The sequence below is a fragment of the Molossus molossus genome, unplaced genomic scaffold (assembly GCF_014108415.1).
Source record: "Molossus molossus isolate mMolMol1 unplaced genomic scaffold, mMolMol1.p scaffold_m16_p_10, whole genome shotgun sequence".
NCBI classification, from domain to species: domain Eukaryota; kingdom Metazoa; phylum Chordata; class Mammalia; order Chiroptera; family Molossidae; genus Molossus; species Molossus molossus.
In genome coordinates, this window is record NW_023425345.1 from 34,831,508 (window position 1) to 34,852,500 (window position 20,993).

The following is a 20,993-nucleotide window of genomic DNA, read 5'->3' on the forward strand; positions in this document are numbered from 1 at the left end:
ATTGAACTACTTGACTTTTCTTGCCTAAAGAAAGGCAGACTGCCACAAGCAGTGCCTCATTTTGGATGTGTCTGAGGTCTTGGAAGCTTGACTACTCCATGTTCTCCTACAAATGGACCTTGAGAGCTTGCTTGGAGGTTCTAGCAGGGAGTGCAGCTACTGTATACCCTTGACCAAAGAAGGTCCTCTCCTCTGGGGGAAGGTCCTCCTCTTCCACTGAGTTCATAGCTTCAGGAAGGATGCACATGGATCAGTGAGGGAGGAAGGGGACCGCTGTCTAGCCAGCCAGATCAGCCAAATCAACCCTGGGGATCACCAGGGTGACTGATGTCAACGCCCTCACATCCCTGACTTGATTTTTTTCTTTATCCTCACTGGAGGACATTTTTCCATTTTTTGTTCAGATAGATGGGCGGGAGAGAGAGAAAGAGAAACATCAACGTGAAAGGGACACATCGAGTGGTCGCCACCTGCACGACCCAACTAGGGCCAGGGACCAACTGCAACTGAGGTACATGCCCTTAGCGGGAACGGAACCCGCGTCTCTCTGGACCACAGGCCAGCACTTTAACTGCTGAGCCAAACCTGCCAGGGCCCGACTTGACTTTTAAATGTTGGCAACTGACTCGGAAATTTAACACTGCGAGCCAAACAAACCAGCCTGCGTTCAGAAGTCGGCCTGCCGATTGAAATCTTGGTGATATATACTGCCTAATAAATCCCAGAACCAGAATTCAGTGATATCCAGAAATAGTAGATGGGGTAAAATGAAGCAAAGAGGAGAACACATCCCTCTTTGTTACTATCATAGGGCTCATGGATGGCACTGAGCCAAGAAGAAAGGGGTGTCTTCCACAGCAAATATAGCAACACCAGCAATAACTTGTTAAACTAAAGCAAACGCCATTAAGGCCCAAACATCTTGGTAATGGTTATACTTCCACTCCCCCAAAGAATTCCTGGATGAGCCTGAAGTCCCCCGGGGGAACTGGAGAAGCAATGAGCAAAACGAAGCAACTGTTTTCCTCTCTGAACACAGAAGTAGAAAATGAACACTAATGTATTAATCCTCTGTCTGTGCCGAGGAAACAATGAACAAAGGGAGCTATGACTGAGCGAAAGATAAGAGTAACAGGAAATAATCTCACACGGCAGCATTTCACCAACATTCCACATACAGCCAGCGTGCCCATTACACATGGCCAAAGACACAAACATGCAAATCACAGACAATACCATCACTAACTTTTTAATAGCTGTAGAATGGTGACAGAAACCATAGGTGAAGGAGGTTTTTGAGCAGTTATAAAACATTATTAACCAGGCACAGGTTCAAATTAACTTTTTTATCCACATTCCATAGCAACTAAAACCATAGGTGAAGGAGGTTTTTGACCAGTTATAAACAATATTAACCAGGCACAGGTTCAACCCGTTAACAAGCTGTAAGAAAGGTCAAACTCCATTTCTTTTAACACACAAAAGTACTATCCATCCCCTCAACACACCCAAAATCAAATATAGAATTTTAGTTTATATTATCAGCTCTTATTGTTATTTTTTTTTAATCTTCACCCAAGGACATTTTTCCATTTTTTTTGTTTAGATAGAGTGGGAGGGAGAGAGAGGAAGAGAGAGAAAGGGAAACATTGATGTGAAAGGGACACATTGAGTGAGTGGCTGCCACCCGCACGACCCAACCAGGGTCGGGGACAAACTGCAACTGAGGTACATGCCCTTAGCGGGAACTGAACCCGGGTCTCTCTGGACCGCGGGCCAACGCTCTAACTGCTGAGCCAAACCGGCCAGGGCTCTTATTGTTATTTTTAAATGACCTAAGTACTTCTGATTAATTCACTGCCTTATAGCTGCCTTAGTCATTTGGTGTATTATCCATAATAATCAGTTTTATTTTTAGAATAATATTCCAGCTGAAATGTATTCTAAAACAACCAAAAAGCTCATTATAAACTAAACTGGAACACAACGTTTCTTCCAAAACTCGGTCCCTATTTCTGGCATTCATATTACTTTCTACTTCTTTATTTCTTACCCCTTAATTTATTGAATAAGGGTAATGCACGTTTATTATTTTACTTAAAATTTTGACTGTAATGAAGGGAAGAACAACGAAAAGTATAAAATCCTCAACTACTACACTGCCCACCGTATTTCCACTTCCCAGAAATGACCTCCGTTAACAAATTCCTTGGGTATATTTCTTGCATTGTTGTTACTTCCAAGGTCACTTATCAACCTTACATTCTCCCCGCCCTTGGTTTCCCATATCGATCACTGAACTGAGACACTTGTTCTCTCAAGATTCCTTTAGTAAGTCTAATTCAATTTCTACTACCCCCTCACTAGCAAATTCTCTTTTTCCAGTTCAATGTCCATGAACAGTTAGATGGCTACAGATTCAAGTCCAAATATTTCAGCCCAACTAATTCCCCTTTCATTCTGATGCAGAACCCACACGATGTTCAGCATGAGTCTTTTACCCATCATCTAGTAAAGTGTTCAACTGTGTTCAACTGCAAGTAAATCAAACATGGTAGGAGTTTTCTCACATAAGTTAGGAGGAGCCAGGCCCGGCAGAACTCGGGAACATCAAGGTTCTGTGATTTTCTTAGCCTTCTCCTCAGGGACAAACAAGGCTGCTGTAGCAGTAGCTTCAGCTCTAATGATCTAACCAAAGTCTAAAGAAAGAGTAGACAGGACAATGTCACACTTTTCTGTTCCCTTTAATCATACAAGTAAAATGTTGCCAGAATTTCCCTCATGACTTATTGGTTAGAAATGTGTCATTCAGATCCACCCAGCTGTGAGGAAGGAGAGAAATGCAAGGTTGTCACCCAGGGCTGCTCACTGAATTGTAAGCAAAATTAAGGTTCTATAACAAGGGGTGGGTGGGGCTGTATGCTGGGTATACATTGGCCCAGTGCCAGAAAACAGTACCAGTCCTTAAGAATTCTTGTTTACATACCTTTGTCCAACATGGAAGGAGACACAGAAGCCCCCCCCCCACACACACACACATACCTTTTTTCCTCCCTGCCATTTCCTCCACTTGTAGCACTGGATATGAGATGCCTCCAGTTAACCCAAATTCTCTCCCTTCTTCCTCCAGCCGTGTGTGGAAACTACAGCACCCCATCTGACTCAGAAATCTGTGATAGTATCCTCAGCTTTCAAGCTACCTCGAACTTGCTTGACTTACTGCTCATACAACCCCTCTAATATAGAGAGTTCACCCTCCAAAAGGGGTGAACTTACTGCTCATACAACCCCTCTATATAGAGAGTTCGCCCTCCAAAAGGCTTGGTTTGGCTCTATAAAACCCTTTTAATCAATATGAACAACTGGGAAATGGGAGTCATATTTCTTTATTGTGGTGGCCTCTCATTTAGCACAGCAACTATTGTACATATCACTTATGTCTGATTAATTCAGTTCCAAACTTCACAGAACTTGGATTGATCTTCATAGTTTGGATATTGACAAAATAGACTGCTACAATTTTTTTTTAAAGCCGTCCTTACTGTATTCCATAAAAGACCTTTTTTGCTGTTGTTGCTGTTGGTACAAACCGTCAAGGAACCAATGCCCATTATATGAATTTTACTTTTCTGAAAACTCTCCTTAAAACACCTCTGGACCATCCATAGTAAGCCACTGGCCCAGAGAGATGAACTTAATGAAGGACAAAACACAGATATTGACTAAGGTATTTTTATGCTCAACTTAGTGTTCTTGTAATAAGAACTTGCTAAACTAGTTAAGTTTCTGGAAACTGAATATAAACTATTATACTACCAGTACTAGTTCTATAGTAATAAACCACTACCACTTGACTACTGCTTGAGTAAGACATGCAGTTTGTTAGATGTGACAAGCAGCCTCTAGCTTCCTGATCTGTATGTGGGGATTGTCCTACATGCAGTTTTTCAAAGTAATGCACTATTTGGTGACTTCATAATTTCATCAACCACACCCACTGTCCTTTATTTGAGAAAATTCCTGCAATTCTGGAAACTAAAAATAACAGCTGTTAACCTGAGTTCAAAGAGAAATTACCTAAGAATACTAACTTTAAAAAATTAAATGATATAGTTGAATAAAGTTGAAAAGTATACAGTATCAACTAAAGGTGTGAATGGTTTTGAGTAGGTATGAAATAAAGTTCTAATGTAAAAAAATATATATATTGACATAAAAGAAACAAATTTTATAAACAATTTTTATCAGTGTTCTTCAAAAACCAGTTCCTTTTTCTACATTTTCTTTCCAAAGATGGATAAACATGAACTATTTGAAACATGATACTTTCCCCTGCATAATTAGTCTGTCTATTTCCAGTGCTTCATGTTCCCTGATGACTTCAAGTTAGGATGTTTCCTACCAGATACTTGTGGGAGAATTTGGAAGGCCACCATGACCAGATTGTGAAATGACAAGAAATACTGACAAAAACAGGGCGTATTAAAAATGAACAATTTCCTAACTCAAAACACGTGCTTGGGTAGTCATTTGCTTTGAAATGGGGGCCCCTATCGCTGACTAGTGCACCTTTGTTGAGAGCCCCTGAGGACTGTATAAGCCAACATTCTTCTGTTCTGCTCACCACTTACTATAGCATCTGCAAGTCTCTGCCACACACTTCAACTTCCAAAGACTATCTCTGCATAACAACTGTATCAGAAATGGCTAATTTTGTTCTACCCTAAGTGCACTTTTTAAACTCTATTTGGAAAGTGTTCGGTGCTCTGTTCATTATCGTTTAGAGACACTTGAAAACAAATAAGGAGGTATGAAGAGGAGAATTACAGATTTGGACTCCCACACTCTGGGATCTGCAAAGCAGGGGGAATGGGAAGAAATAGACAGCTGACCTTCTGGAAACTAAGAAGATTCTGGAGTCACAAAAAGATTCCAGTAGTAAGAATGCCCCTGTAATAAGGCATCTTCCTGAGGGCCCTGAAGGAAAACTGCATTCTTACTGTAGTGACCACTTCAAAATGGGGAGGGGATGCAATATGAAAACAATCCACATGAGACCCCAAAGGCAATTTAAAAGTCATAAATAGGGTAAGTCAAGAAAGAGATTAAAAATAGGTCAAAAGCAAAGATGGTCCTATAAAATCCACCACTTTCTCCCCCAAATTATCGATTTCATGTACAGCCACCTTTAGAACACATTGTGATGGGTAAATACATAACTGTAGAATGTCAATATGCCCCCCTCAACTAAAATCTAATACATAGAAATCTAAATGAACAAGTAGCGACATAATTTACTTTGTGAATTCTTTACTTTGCAAAAAACAAAAAACTGTTCTATGTATAAAGAGTGCACCACCCCTCCCGGGAACAGTCCGTGCCTCTCCCTTCCCCTCTTCTTCCCCCACCGGGAAGCTTCTCCTGAACTCTAAGGGTCCCCGAGAGACTTGCAGCCAGAGCAGCAATAGGCAGCCGCAGCTCCTCCCGGGCTACGCCCCTGAACCTGCCCCCAAGGCCCCCTTTTCTCTGACTGTCCAGTGAGGTCAGGCAGCCCTGCCCAGGCTCTCCTGTAGCTTCTTCTATCCCAGCCCTTCCTTGTTCCACTGTCCCCAGCTTTAATAAACGTCCTCTCAAAAATAAAAGTATAACAACCTTTTGGGGGAAATTGTATTTATCTATCTACACCCTCTGAAGAATTTATTTACTGCATAAGATAACCCTTAGAGATGATCAAGTATGAGTCTGTTTTATCTCATTGTTTCAAGAACCTATGTCTCAATAGCTAAGTTCCCAAATATGTATTAGAGCTGTCTTCAAAGACTAGCAAAGCAGATTGGCTACAAGGTTGTAGAGAATATTATCTTTAAAGGACCAGGAATAATATGGACAAATAAAATTCACAAACTTGCTTTAGTGAGGAAATTACTATATTCTAAGGTTTTAGATTTTAAAATATCCTGAGAGCAGAGACCTTATCTTGACTGTATCTTTGAATTTCCAGTGTCTAGCAGAATTCCTGGTACACAGCAAGAGCTGTGTGTGTGTGTGTGTGTGTGTGTGTGTGTGTGTGTGTGTGTGTGAAACTGATGAGTCAAGTTCTCTCTCTGAACCCTGCCAGGATGTGAGATCATTAGGACACTCTGTGCTGTGGATGACAATTGACAGTGACTGAAACAGGCAGCAGGAGAGCAGAACCAGACATAAAGAGAAGAAGCAAAAACCTCCATAGCTGGGGAGGTGAGAAGGAGGTGGAGATAGTGATTTATAGAGAAAATAATACCTTACGGATGTATTTTTATGATTTTCAAAGTACTTTTTAAAAGTTTCTTTCTCAGTTGCTCCTCACTATCCTTCTGTGAAGTATGAGATTTAATACAGAAACCCATAATTCAGAGAGAAAAGGAGAAACTACATTTTTACTGTAAAATATTAGGTGCTTCCCTGGCTGGTTCGGCTCAGTGGTTAGAATGTCGGCCTGGGGGTCCTGAGAGACCGGGATTCAGTTCCCGCTAGGGGCATGTACCTCGGTTGCAGTTTGTCCTTGGCCCTGGTTGGGTCGTGCAGGTGGCAGCCACTCGATGTGTCCCTTTCACATCAATGTTTCTCTCTGTTCCTCTCTCTCCCTCCCACTCTATCTGAACAAAAAAATGGAAAAATGTCCTCGGATGAGGATATATATATATATATACACACATACACACACACACACACACACACATATATGGTGCTGCCTAAAGAGAAACATCATGACTTTAACTTTTTCCACAAATGGCGTGAGGGTTATACTTATACAGTCAGATAAACCTTTAGATAAATATTCACAAATTGATTACTTTCCAAGAAAAAAATTATGATTTCTGAAATACTATACACAGTTTAACTGCCAGGTTGTTTTAGATGTGATGAATGTACTACTGCTCCCCAAAGTATTTTCCCCCCTAAGAGGAGAATTTAAAATGCATAGCAGCAGAGAATTCATGGACATGGACGACAGTGTGGAAATTGTGGGGGGTAAGTAAAGGGGGTCGGTAGAAGTGGAAGAAGTCATAGAGGAGATAAATAATGATGGAAAAAATAGAATAAAATAAAAATTTTCAATCATGCAGTAATATTTTAATGGCAGTGTAAGTAATATCCATTTGAAAAGTATTTCTGAGAGGTTATTTTTACTTTTTATATTGAAATAGTTACATGTTCACAGAAAGTTGCAACAATCGTAAGGAGAGGCCCCATGTACCCTTTATCCAGTTTCTATCAATGGTTACATCTTGCATAACTATTACATAATGTCCAAACCAGAAAATCGATATTGGCAATGTGTGTGTCTAGTTCTATGCCACTTTATCAGGTGTGTAATCACCACAGCAGTCAAGATACAGAACTATTGCATCACCACAAAACTCGCTCTCAGGACACCCCTTATAGTCACACCCACACCCCTCCCTCCACCATCCCAATCCCTGGCAACCATGGATCTGTTTTCTCTATAACTTAGTCATTTTCTGATGTTTCTTAAGAAACTGATTTGCTCTTTGCTTCTCCCAATTTAATAATAAATGATTTAGAAGTCAGTGCTTCAAAATTTGTATTTCTTCAAAAAAATCTACATGCTTCCTTTATCAGACAATCAGAACCATAGAACCCGGGAGGTTTAGGGCCATGTACTGATGGCTCGGGTCACACAGGTAAACTCACCCTATACCTGGTACATGTTCTTTCATCTTTTTAATGGATCTTTGCTCTCTTTTATTTTGTTTTCTCACTTTATGCTTAATAGGTATTGCTTGGGGACGATGCTTAATTCATATTTGAAGTAAGTAGTAAACAAAAATGATTGTAAATAATGCTTTGCTGCAGTAACAAAAATGTTTAGCGTTTTATTGACGGCTTACCAAATCAGACACTTTCCTAAAGTGGTATCCATGGATAAACTCATTTTCTTCTCACAGCCCCAGTAGGCAGCTGAGGAAACTGAGGCACAAGAAGACTGAGTTGCTTGCCTAAGCTCACACAGCTAGTGAGTGCCAGGCCCAGGATTCAAACCCACGGAGCACAGCTCCGGATCCCAGACCTACAGCTTCTAGTTTGTGCTGTGAACCCAGAGCCTTACTAAGCAGCTTCTTCAATGAATAACTGAATCCCTCTCTTAAACTTAAGAAATTTAATTTTTTGTTGCAGCAACTCTTTCTTCTGTTTAAATGTTTTTCTTCAAGACCTACACAGTAGCCTGTGAAATACAGCCATCTGGGTAGTGGTTCGAGCCCCAGGTAAACCCCTCCATCAGCATCTCTCTGTACACAATTCTTTCCAGGAGGTAAAACCATTGAAAGGTTATGTCACAAGCAGCTCAAAAGAGAAAATAGCCCTGGCCAGTTTGGCTCAGCAGTTAGAGCGACTGCCCGCAGACCAGTAAGCGGACAATGAGTCGCAGGTTTGATTCCGGCCAAGGGCAGATACAAGGGCAGGTACCTCGGTTGCAGTTCCTCCCAGCCCTGGTCGGGCCCTGTGGGAGGAAACCAGTCGATGTGGCTCTATCACGTCGATGTTTCTCTCTCTCCCACCCTCCCTCCCACTCTACCTAAAAATTTTTAAACATTAAAAAAAAGAGAGATAGAGAAAATATATCACAAAAAGGCAATGTAGGGCTTTTGCTGGAAGAGAAAAAAAGATGAGCCAACGCAATTAGCCTTGGGCAGGGCAGGAGAGGGTAAAAGCCTTAGGATTTTGAGGTGCTTTCATCAGCTGGCAGAGACACTCCTCCCCCATTCCCTGTCAATTCTGAGTCATGTCCATCTGTCCACCCTGGAATCCAGGCCACTTGGTGGGATGGTCACCATTGCGAGGGAGCGAGCAGGCCCCTCATCTGGTGTGGGAACCTCAGGTTCATGCGCTCTGCCTGACAAACCACATTCCTAAAGCATGTCACCCGGCTGTTCAGGCTGCACTCAGAGAGAAGCGGGGGCACCCCGTGTGTGCAGTCAGTCAGTCTGCACACACGGCAGAGAATGCCAAGCACTCTCAGGGCCAAATGCAAAGCAGCATATCAAACCACCGTATAACCCGCACAGTGAAAATTGCCCCAAATGTTAACAAGAAATAAATTTACGCAGTTAAATGGTTGTTTCACATCATCTCAGGCACATAATTTACCTTAAAAGTCCCCATGACCGCATCTGATCCTGCTTCTCCGATACATTCTTCCAAACATCCGTTATTGCAGTCCTTAAAGAAGAATTAAATCCATTAAGTAAAACCAGGTGGGTAACTGGGGCCTGGGGTAATCAATATCACTCACCATTACAACGTGTGCTCCGCTGAGGGACCCAAAGAAACAGGAAAAGGAGCGTGGAACACGCAGGCACAGCCCCCAAAAAGAGAGTCCCGGAGCGCCCTTCACTGCCCACCCTGCCCGAGGTCGCGGCCGTTTTGTCCTCCGCCGCTAGCTAGGGCAGGCAGGCTGCGGAAAAATCCAGGTTCGCCCTACAGAGCCACGGTTCGCCAGCAAAGAACAAGAAGGTAATTGTCTCCCTTATATCCGAGTAAATTCGTCTAGACTGGGGTTTTAAGCCATTTATAGCAAAATCTCCCGGGCGCGCTGAGCCTCGTGGTGCTGTCAATCACCGGCACACAATGGCCAGCCTGGAACAGGGACGGGGAGGCGAGGGGGCGCTTTCTCCCGCCAGGGTCCTCCGAGGCAGGCTGGACGCCCAACCCCGCACGCTAAGGACCAAACCTCACGGAAATCGGGGTCATTTAAAAGATACGTAAGAACAGAATGGAAGAAGGGCGAAGTGGAAACAGATGCAGACCTTAAAAAAAATTAAAAATAAATACAATAAAAACCGCCTACTGTGCTAACTACGGGAGAGGGGGAGGAAAGGGATCCCAGGAGGCAGAAGGCTGCGGGGGAATATTCCGAGGTGGCGAGGGCACGCAGGAGGTGGCTGTCAGCTCTGGCGGCCCCGGAACCCCGCTCCCGCCTCCTTGCGCAGCGCGGCTCCCATGGCGACCCTCGCGTCCCCGGCGGCTGTGCCCGCCGCCCTCCGGGCCGTCGCGGGGGGCTTGGACTCGGCGGGCGGCGTTCGCAGGCTGGGACCCCAGATTTCGGGCAGGGCCGTGGGAAGAGGAGGCTCCGCAGTGGAGGTGGGACGGCGGTGCGGGGTGAACCAGGGTGTCGCAGGCAAGGGCAGCAATGAGCCCAGCCAGGCCCGCGCGCTTCCGAGGCCCGGGTCTGATCCGCCCCCCTTCCTCGAACGCCCGGCCCGGGTACCTGGCGGGCGAGGGCGGCGGCGGCGCGGGGAAGGCTGGGCGCGGGGAGCCTCCGGGGACGCGGGGCTGCGGGGGGCGGCGGCTCGCAGGGCGCCGCGGGGCGTGAAAGCGGGCGGCGCGCCCAAGCTGCGGCGCACGGACCGCGTGGAACCGGCTGCCACCGCCCGGGCCGCGCAAGGGCGAGGCGCAGGGAGCCGCACAGCCCCTCCAGCATCCCTGAAGAAGGAGCCTCCACCCGTCTGGTCCGGCTTCAGTAGGGAAAACCAAAGCGCTGGTCCCTGCCCCTGGTTCCCTCGGGCTGGGGGACGAGATAGATGCCGCCAGGGAGCGCCTTTCTGCGCGCAGGCACTTCGCGAGCGAGCATCCTTCACGATTAAACAACCCCTCGGGCCGCCCCTCGGCTAAGGCGAAGGCAACCTCGGGAGTAATAGATTTACGAAGGGGCAGATTTTCCGTCGACAAACCGGCAAACGGCTGTCTCGTGTGGCCCCGCCCCGCCCGGTTGGGGGCAGTTGTGCATAGGCCCGTGTCTGCCACCGACCCTCATGTGCAAACTAAGTCGGATTTGCGACTCAGGATGTTGCTGGGCTACCAGGCTCACATTCCCAAAGAGTTGTTTTGACCCAAAGACCTCGGTGCCACTTTGATCACCTATTCATCATTTTCAGGCAAAATAGAGTATCAAGGGCTCCCAATGAAACTGTTTTGACATTTTTCTCATACAGCTCTGTGACAGCAATATTTAGAAAGGGCGCTGAGAAAGTGATGTTTGAAATACTACTAGCACAGAAAGAGAAAAGAAAGATTATAATTGTAATACCTATTGTCTCCTCTGATGTCCTCGGGCAATAGGGCGATGCCCCCCTATATTATGAGTCTTCCAAAAGGCTTTTAAATTAATAGGAAGTAGTGACTGGCTGGAGCTGACTTGAATTGGGAGAGGGAGGAGGGCAGTTTATTTTGGCTAAAAGTGATCAAATCTGGTCTGGTTTTAGAATTGATTTTATACAGCCCTAAAGAAAATACAGCTGTAATCTTTTCAGAAAACAACATTCTCTTCCTTCCCCACCCGTATCCCCCACCCCACTCCCTTTCACACAAGGCACAGAAAAGCCTCTTTTACTGAGGTGGAGTCCCAAGTTCCAAAGACCACACAGCTCAGCAGGTCATGTCATCAAAGAGTCACTGGAAACCTGGAGTCTCTTCTCAAAAAACAAAGTTTTAAATTTAATTTAAAAATAAAGACTACCTAAACACTAGAGCTGCCGGTTTGAGACTCCTACCCAAACCTTAAGAATAAGAAGCCCTTGGTTGAAAAATCATAAACAATTTATTTGCATTCAAAAGGTTGATTAAAATGTCTACACCAGACATTCATTCAGAGCCTTGCTATTTTCTTGTTGTTTTATTTTACTTTTTAAAATATTTTTTCTTTATTGATTTGCGAGAGAGAGAGAGAGAAACATGGATGAGAGAGAACATTGATTGTCCACCTCCTGCATGCCCCCCACTGGGGGTCGGGCCCACAACCTGGGCATGTGCCCAGGGAATCGAACTGGCGACCTCTTGGTGCATGGGTCGAGGCTCAACCACTGAGCCACACTGGCCGAACATTTTCTTGCTATTTTAAAAGTTACCTGTAAATCCACCGTCTTCCGTCAAGAAAGCACATCTAATATGAGAATGGTGTTGTGAAAGGATGAGCATACACCACCTTCCCTCCCTTTCAGGGCCAAATCTGTGAACGTGAAGCTGTACCTGCTGCTCCTGTCTCCTCCCCTTCAAGTGACTACAGTGTGGCTTTTGTCCAATACTCCACCTAAACAAGGTTCCTAACAGTCTTCATTTCGCTCAACCCAAGGTTTTGCTTCCTGTGCATTTTCATGGCTGCCTCTACACGCTGATGACTCCTAAATATACATTCTTTTCATTCTATCTCTTTCTGAGCAGTAAGTACTTAACAGTAAAAATAATAATAATAATAATAATCTGTCTAAAATATTTTCACCCGGCTGGTGTAGCTCAGTGGACTGAGCATCATCCCATGGACTGAGAGGTCCTGGTTCGATTCCTTGTCGGGGCACATGCCCGGGTTGTGGGCTCGATCGATGTTTTTCTCTCACATTCATATATCTATCTCTCTCTCCCTTCCTCTCTCTCTCTAAAAAGACAAAAACAAAAAAAACAATACAACATTTTGAAATATGTGACATGTGTGAAGCACTGGTCTAGGCAGTGCTGGGGAAGCAGTGTGAGTCTATGTCCATGAATTGCCTCCAGCCAAGTAGGAAAAAGTTACTTATGTTACCAATGTTGACTAATCCCACAAAGGTAAAATTGCAAATGTAACAAGTGCCACCTCTGCTTTAGGAGCCTCTAGTAGTGGGATGTAACAGACTCCGAAAGGCTTTCCAGCCAGGGAGTCTTAAGCAAAGATCTGGAGGGTTAAAAAAAGTTATTATAAGGAGAAGAGGTGAAGAACGTCCAGAATGACAATGAGTTCCAGGCAGAAAGGACATTTCTGAGGAGGGAAGCGACATGGTGGTTCCAGGGGCCCAAAAGGCAGCCGGCTCTAGGGTAGAGACAAGCAAAGGGTGTTCAGCCCAGCATGAGCCTGGGACGGTGGGAAAAGGGCCGGTTATGTAGAGCCTTATAGACAGAGTTAAAGGATAAGGTTCCCCCAAAAGAGCTAAAAACATGACTGTCATATGAGACCTGATTTTGGGTGGGGAGCCCACAATGCAGAATGTAGATGATGTTTTACTGAGTTGTACCCTTAAAACTTGTATGATTTTCTTGACCAATGTCACCCCAATAAATTAAATTTTAAAAATGAATGTGTATTATAGAGTTGTTTTAAAGTGCATTTAGAGAAGTTATTACCAGGCAGATGTTAAAACCGATTCAAAGAACAGATGCATTTCTGAGTCAATTTTATTAAAATGAACTTTTTATTCTTTTTCCCCCCCGCCCTATATCCTCCTCCATTTCTCCCCACCCCCATCTATCATCCTCTCCTCCCTCCAACCCCCTGGCAATCACCACACTGTTGTTTGTGTCCATGAGTTTTTTCTCTTGTTTTTTGTTTGTTTTTTGTCTTTTTCTGTTTTGCTCCCACCACCGTAGTTGCTAATGGAATTAAAACTGGCTTCTTGTCCGGCCAGTATGGCTCAGTGATTGAGCGTTGACCCATGCACCAAGAGGTCGCCAGTTCGATTTCAGGTCAGAGAACATGCCCAGGTTGTAGGCCAAATCCCCAGCAGGGGGCATGCAGGAGGCGGCCAGTCGATGTTCTCTCTCATTGATGTTTTTTTTTTTTGGTGGTGGTACGTGCCCCTAGTAGGAACCGAACCTGGGACTCTCTGGTCCGCAGGCCGATGCTCAAACACTGAGCCAAACTGGCCAGGGATCATTGATGTTTCTATCTCTCTCTTCCTCTCTCTCTAAAATCAATAAAGAATTTTTAAAAATTATTTTTAAATAAAACTGGCTTCTTCCATAGAAGAGGAAAGAAGTTAATTAAACTTCAGAATTGCCTGTCTGCCACAAGAGTTATTTCATGTTTTCATCAGTTATGTGTAAAATTACTCAAAAGCAATGAAACAATGTAAAAATACAATAAAAGGGCCCATGGAATGCTAAAAACAAGGAAAAACATTGAAGAACAAACTCATAGATACAGAGAACAAATTCATGGTCTCCAGAGGGGAGGAGGGTTGGGAGGATGAATTAAAAAAGAGATTAAAAATACAAATTGCCAATTAAAAAATTAGTAACAGGGACATGAAGTACAGTTTAGGGAATATAGTCAATAAAAGTGTTAATAACTATGTATGGTGTCAGGCAGGTGCAAGACTTATCAGGGGGATCACTTTGTAAGGTATATAAATGTCTAATCACTGTGTTGTACACCTGAAACTTATTGTATGTCAACTGTAATTGAAAAATAATATTTTTAAAATTTTTTATTAATTTCTTTTTGTTACAGATATTTCTCCTTTTTTCCCCATTGACACTCTCCTCCCCATCCCCCCGCACCCCGTACCCAGCTTTGTTGTCCATGTCCATCGGTTATGCGTATATGCATATAAGTTCTGTGGTTTATCTATCTCTTCCCTCCCCCCACCACCCTCTCTTCTGAAGATTGTCAGTCTATACCCTAAAAAAGAAAAACCATTGAAAAGTTAGGATTAGGTGGGAAATGGGGGTGGGAGGTTGACAGGGTTGAAATGCACTCTGGTTGCAGTTTGGAGGTTGGAGGGGGACCGGGATGAAGAGAAATGGGTTTATGAGGAAGCTAGTACAAAATCCATATGAGATCATCCTACTAATAGGATGGACTTGATAGGAGGTAGGTGATACAGATGCAGAGCAGCAGTCAGATTTCAGAAATCTTTAGATAGAATGGATGTGAGAAGGAATATGGGAGAGAGAGGTACCAAGGAGGGCTCCTTGGGTTCTGGCTTGCTCTACTGGTTGGCAGTATTCACTGAGAAAAACGGAACACTAAAATAATGAGGGGATGAGCAGGAGTCTGACTGGGGGCACACTGAGTTTTGAGGTGTCTTTGAGACTGTCAGTTCAAATGAGAGGTCTGGATTAGAGGTAAACATTTGAAGAGGCGCTAAAGCTGTAGGTAGAAGCTGAAGCTATGGGTGTGAATGAGAATGTCTTATCTGTGTCTCAGTTTTCTCACCTGTAAAATGGGACAATAGCAACGCTCCGTGTTTGCCAATTGGGACAGATGATCATAACATATGTGACATATGTAAATCACTTAACACCTCCTCCGGTGAGTCTTACTCCCTCAGTAAATGTAGGTAATGATTATCTACCCCAGTTGACAAACATTTCTTAAAAAGCCAAATACTAAACATTTCAGGCATTGAGGACCTGGTGGTCTCTGAGGCAACTATTCAATTCTGTTTCTAGATCACAAAAGCAGCCCTAGACAATACATAGAAGCAGGGGCATGGCTGTGTTTGCAGAAATGAGATGAAGTGGGTTTAGCCTGTGGTCTATGGGTTGCAGTTGCCCTGGCTAGAAACATAAGGGGCACCTTTAAACACAAGCACATGATCACCAAGTAATACATTCTAGCTCCAAATGGCCCGACAGTCACCATTTCTCCAGCCATATTACTGCTATCCTCGTACCAAATAGCTTCCAAGTAGCCTCTCTGCCCTCCAGCCTTGCTTCTTTTTAAGCTATTCTTAGCCTGGAGACCAGAGAAATCATGTCAAGATGGAAAGTGAACATATCTCTTTCTTGGCTGGAAAACCTTCAAGGGTAGCCCTGGCCAGTTTGGTTCAGCGGTTAGAGTGACAGCCCGTGGACCAGAGAGTCCTGGGTTTGGTTTCCACTAAGGGCACGTACCTCAGTTGCAGTTTGTCCCCAGCCCCAGTTGGGGTCATGTAGATGGTAGCCAGTTGATGTGTCTCTCTTACACTGATGTTCCTCTCTCCCTTACTCCCTCTCTCTCTTCTGCTCTATCTGAAGATAAATGCAAAAAAGTCCTTGGGTGAGGATAAAAATAATAATAATAATTTTTTTTAAAAAGAAAGAAAAATCTCCAAGGCTTTACCTCACCCTTAAGACAAAACATTTTCACACCCTCCTTTACCCATCCCAAGTTCTGGTTCCTTACCCCTGGGTCTCCAGCTCACCTTCGCTACTCTCTTCAGCCACACATTTAACTTATTTTGGTCCTTCTTTTTGACATCAGCCTTCTCGTAGCCGGCCACCTGCTCGACACACTGCCCTGCCACATCCTGGCTCTCTTGTCCTTTCTCGGCTTGTGATGGCACTTCCTCGGGGAGACATCGCAGAACTCCATCTAGGCCACAGCGGGTCCCTGTTACTTATCGCCATAAAATTCTCTCTGCTTCAAAATAATTGTCAAACTTTATTCTGATTATTGGATGAAAGTTGCTCTAATTTTTATGATGGGTGGGAAATGGTGTCTATTTTCACCAAGCAGTCCCCCACCCCCTTACCCAATGCGAGGCACACACTGGAGACTTGAGTGTCTTATGAATTGCAACTCTGTAATTTCTATAAAATACACATTAAATATACTTTGAAATTTTAACTACCAAAGACTACAACACAACAGACTAAAAATGTGCTCAGAGCCTACTCGCCCCCTTGATACAGGCTTATGTCTCCAACTGTTCTCCCTCCATCTAAATCTTTTCCTTCCTTATCCTCCATTCTGTTCCTCCTGCTACCCCTTCCCTTCCCTTTTCCAGCCATAAAAGGGGCTTTCAATGTATTAAGACCATGAAGGGGTGGACCAGTGCTCTCCAACAGAACTTTCTGCCATGATGGAAATGTCTTATACTTGCATTGGTGACCACGAGGCCACCTGTAACCACTAAGCACTTAAAATGTTGTGTGACTTAAAAACTGAATTTTTACTTTTGCTTAATTTCATTTTATTTTATTATTATTTTTTTAAATCCTCAACCGAGGATATTTTTCTATTTATCTTCAGGTAGAGAGAAAGTAAGAGATAGGGAGAGAGAGAAACATCGACTGGTTGCCTCCCACATAACCTGCCCAGGGCCAGGGATGAACTGTAACTGAGGTATATGCCCTTGGCTGGAATCGAACCTGGGACTCATTGGTCCGAGGGCTGATGCTCCACTGCTGAGCCAAACTGACCAGGGCACTATTGCTTAATTTTAATTAATTTGCATTTAAATCTAAATAGCCACATGAGCCCGGCCAGTGTGGCTCAGTGGTTGAGCATTGACCCATGCACCAAGAGGTCGCCAGCTTGATTCCCAGTCAGGTCACATGCCCAGATTGTGGGCCCAATCCTTAGTGGGGGGCGTGCAGGAGGCGGCCAATTGATGTTCTCTCTCATTGATGTTTCTATCTTTCCCTCTCCCTTCCTCTCTCTCTAAAATCAATAACGAAAATAAAATATTTTTAATAATAAATAGCCACAGGAGTCTTTGCTCCTAGTGCAGGTCTGGGCATCGTCATATGTTTGGTCGCAGTTGAGGGTTGTGATCCTGCCTCTATAACTTACCATTTCTATGACTTTTGGCAAATTACTAACCTTCCTTGAGTCCTACATTTAAAATCAGAGTAAGTAGTAAGGTGAGATTCAACACAAAGACATGCACAAAGCAGTCAGCAGTACTTAGCAGCTTTTGATTGCTCCATAAATGTCAGCTATTATTATATTTTCATTTTTTAAAGAAATCACAATTGTTTTTCACTTATATGTAGCCCTTGGATTAGGGTAGATTAATGATCAGAACAATATTAGATGAGGAAAAACGTTAAAAATATACATCTGGAATGTCCAGGGTTTGCTTTGAAAAATGACAAGTTTATATAAAAAAGGGTGGGCTCAGTTGGCTCATAAAACAAACTGCGCACCTATTATTACAAGCTCTCTGCCAGGCCTTGGGAAGACCAAGAGCGTGGGCACAGCGCACACTGCCCGGAGGACCCGTCTCAGCCTTCCGAAAGGTGAGCCATAAAGACATTGTGACAAAAGAATTCCCAGTTGGGCTTAGTACAGTGATTTTCAACCTTTTTCATCTCATGGCACACATAAACTAATTACTAAAACTCTGCGACACACCAAAAAAAAATGTATTTTTTTGCCAATCTGACCAAAAAAAAGGTATAATTTTGATTCATTGTTGTGTAGGCTATCGGCATATTTGTATTTGACAGTCTAAGGAAAAAGAGTGACCTTGACTAAATAGTCAGGTATTGCCAAGTTTTATTTATTTATTTATTTATTTATTTATTCATTTAATCCTCACCCGAGGATATTTCTCCATTTTTTGTACAGATAGAGTGGGAGGGAGAGAGAGGAAGGGGGAGAGAGAGAGAGAAACATCGACGTGAAGGGACACATCGAGTGGCTGCCACCTGCACGACCAACCAGGGCTGGGGACAAACTGCAACCGAATTACGTGCCCTTAGCGGGAACCGAACCCGGGTCTCTCTGGACCGCAGGCCGACGCTCTAACCGCTGAGCCAAACTGGCCAGGGCATTTATTTATTTTTTATTATTATTTTTTTAATCCTCACTCGAGGACATTTTTCCATTTTTTGTTCAGGGCGAGTGGGAGGGAGAGAGAGGAACATCGACGTGAAAGGGACACACAGAGTGGCTGCCACCCGCACAACCAACCAGGGCCGGGTACAAACTGCAGCCAAAGTACATGCCCTCAGTGGGAACCGAACCCGGGTCTCTCCGGACCGCAGGCCGACGCTCTAACCGCTGAGCAAGACTGGCCAGGGCCCACGTTTTAAAAATTCTTGCAGCACATGGGTTGAAAATCTCTGGCTTCGTAAAATGAGCAATCCTTTGTAGTATGTATATAGTTTCCTAGGGCCACTGTAACAAAGAACCATACACTGGGCTGCTTAAGACCACAGAAAGGTATCACCTTGCAGTTCTGGCCTAAATGTGCGCAGGGCCACGCTCCCTCTGAAGCCTGCAGGGAGGATCCCTCTTTTGCCTCTTTAGGTTCCTGGTAACCCAGATGCCCCTTGCTTGGTAGCTGCAGCATTTCAGTCTCTGAAGGGAGCTCACAGTTGCCCCCTTTTGTGTCGCGTTTCCCTTGTCTTATGAAGACACCAGTCACACAACTTTCCATTAAGATGTTATGATGACATGGGAACAGGTTCTTAATAAAAGAACCTGTTTGTTTGTTTGTTTGTTTGTTTGTTTGTTTATTTATAGTCTACAAAAGATTGATCACAGAAACATGGCTCTAGATTTTTCCATTTCCTTTTTCACTCCATTCGGTAAGTCCCCAAGTCACACTAGATTTCCGCCTGCATGTTTCTTTGCACCCACTTCTCTCCACAGCTGCTCCTGTCTCCTGGAGGTGGTTTCCCAGGTGGCCCCCGGCTCTCTTCTTCACCCTCCACCTCCTCCCTGTCTGATACATCCCCCATGCTGTCATCCAAGTGTTCACTTTAATTTTTGAAAAATATTTTTATTGCCCAGCGGGTGTGGCTCAGTGGTTGAGTGTTGACCCATGAACCAAGAGGTCGCCGGTTTGATTTCCCATCAGAGCACATGCCCAGGTTGTGGGCCAAATCCCCAGTGGGGGGCATGCAGGAGGCGGCCAATCAGTGTTCTCTTTCATCGATGTTTCTCTCTCTCTCTCCCTCTCCCTTCCTCTCTCTCTAAAATCAATAAGAAAAAAAATTTTTAAATATATATTTTTATTGATTTTTAGAGAGAGAGGAAGGGACAGGAAAAGAGAGAGTGAAACATTGATTAGCTGCCTCCTTCATGCCCCCTACTTGGGATCAAGCTAGCAACCTTTCCATGCACAGGACAACGCCCAACAAATTGAGCGACACTGGCCAGGCCCAAGTGTTCACTTTAAAAATCCTTTTCTAGCCCTGGCTCAGCAGTTGGAGCATCGGCCTGTGGACCGGAGAGTCCTGGGTTTGATTCCTGCTAGGGACATGTACCAAAAAATAAAACTTTTTCTAAACTAGTCACTGTCCAACTGAAAAGCAGAAGAATATCTGCCGGTGGTTCGGCCAGTTATGACATTCTGGGCACTTTGGGTACACATTTCGTATCAATACTCAAGCAAGCCCCCTCCACCACCTCAACCACACGCCACAGGTTCTATTTTATAAATTTTTAGAGAGGTCAAGTAAATTTCCCAAGATCAAACAGCTGTAGGTCAAGTCAGTTTGCCCACAAGGTTGGTAATCCTGCCTACAATTCCAATGGCTCCAAATTTTATGATTCTGCACCCATCAATAAAAATTTGAGCATGTGTAGTATATTGTATTTTCCAAAGATCAGAGTGCATTTTCCAAAGATAACTGCACCCAACCTTATCTTTTATTGCATATGCTCTTCTGCTCAACCCCATCATGAGGTGGAGTTTATTTTCCCCACCCTTTTGAATCTAAGTGGGCCCTGTGACTCTTTGACTGGTCGAATATGGCAGACATGTAGGTGATGCTGTACCAAGTCTAGACGTACACTTTAACTGGCCTGGCAGCTTTTGCTTTCTTCCTCTCGAAGGCTCTTGGGACTTTCCCATTTGGAATCCACCCACCAGCTGTCAGAAGCCCAAGTCCCATGGAGAGGCCATCTGTAGGCTGCCTCACTAATCAACAATCCCAGATAAACCCCCAGCCAACATTCAGCATCAACTGCCAACCATGTGAATTGTCTGTCTTGAACACTCAGTCCAGGTAAGCCTTCAGGTGACTGAAACCACGTGGCAGACCCCAGACTAAAACTACCCAGTTGAGTCCAGACAATCTAGCCAACTGGTTATACAGCAGTGTTAACCCGAACAGCATGCAAGCCTAACGTATTTATTTAAGTATTTATGAAAATAACTGAATACATAAGTCATACACAAAAATAGGAATAAAAATGATGAGATAAACATGAAATAATTAGCATTTCAAAATAGCTTCCTAATTATGATTGTTTTCTTGTACCGTCCTTGGCTAAAGGTCCACTATACACACGGACCGAGTAATCACTAATGATAGTGGATATAAATACCTTTTAAACAATCTTATTGATGATACCAAAATCTTGTGGTCCAGTGTCAGTCAGTTCTGACTAAATCATTGATATTTGTACCTCTGCATATGGATAACGGAGAACTTATAATAAGAAATGGGAAAATGTTAGCTCTGTCTTGTTTTTATTGTTTTCTGGTTTTTATATTACTAACATTTTCTTCAGTCTGGTT

General features: G+C 44.0%; 1 protein-coding gene across 3 annotated transcripts in view; it reads right to left on the reverse strand.

Moving 5' to 3' along the window:
- BCAT1 (branched chain amino acid transaminase 1) overlaps positions 1 to 20,993 on the reverse strand; it is a 92,195-nt gene that overhangs the window by 45,311 nt on the left and 25,891 nt on the right. Inside the window, exons 1-2 of one of the 3 annotated variants that reach the window (XM_036252133.1) lie at positions 15,917 to 15,938; positions 9,151 to 9,222 (exon numbers count right to left, since the gene is read on the reverse strand). In XM_036252133.1, coding sequence (XP_036108026.1) covers positions 9,151 to 9,165 — 15 coding nt within the window. In that variant the 5' untranslated portion in view covers positions 9,166 to 9,222; positions 15,917 to 15,938. Of the gene's footprint in view, positions 1 to 9,150; positions 9,223 to 9,295; positions 9,446 to 15,916; positions 15,939 to 20,993 lie in introns of those variants that run through there. The other 2 variants (XM_036252132.1, XM_036252131.1) reach the window with 2 other exon arrangements.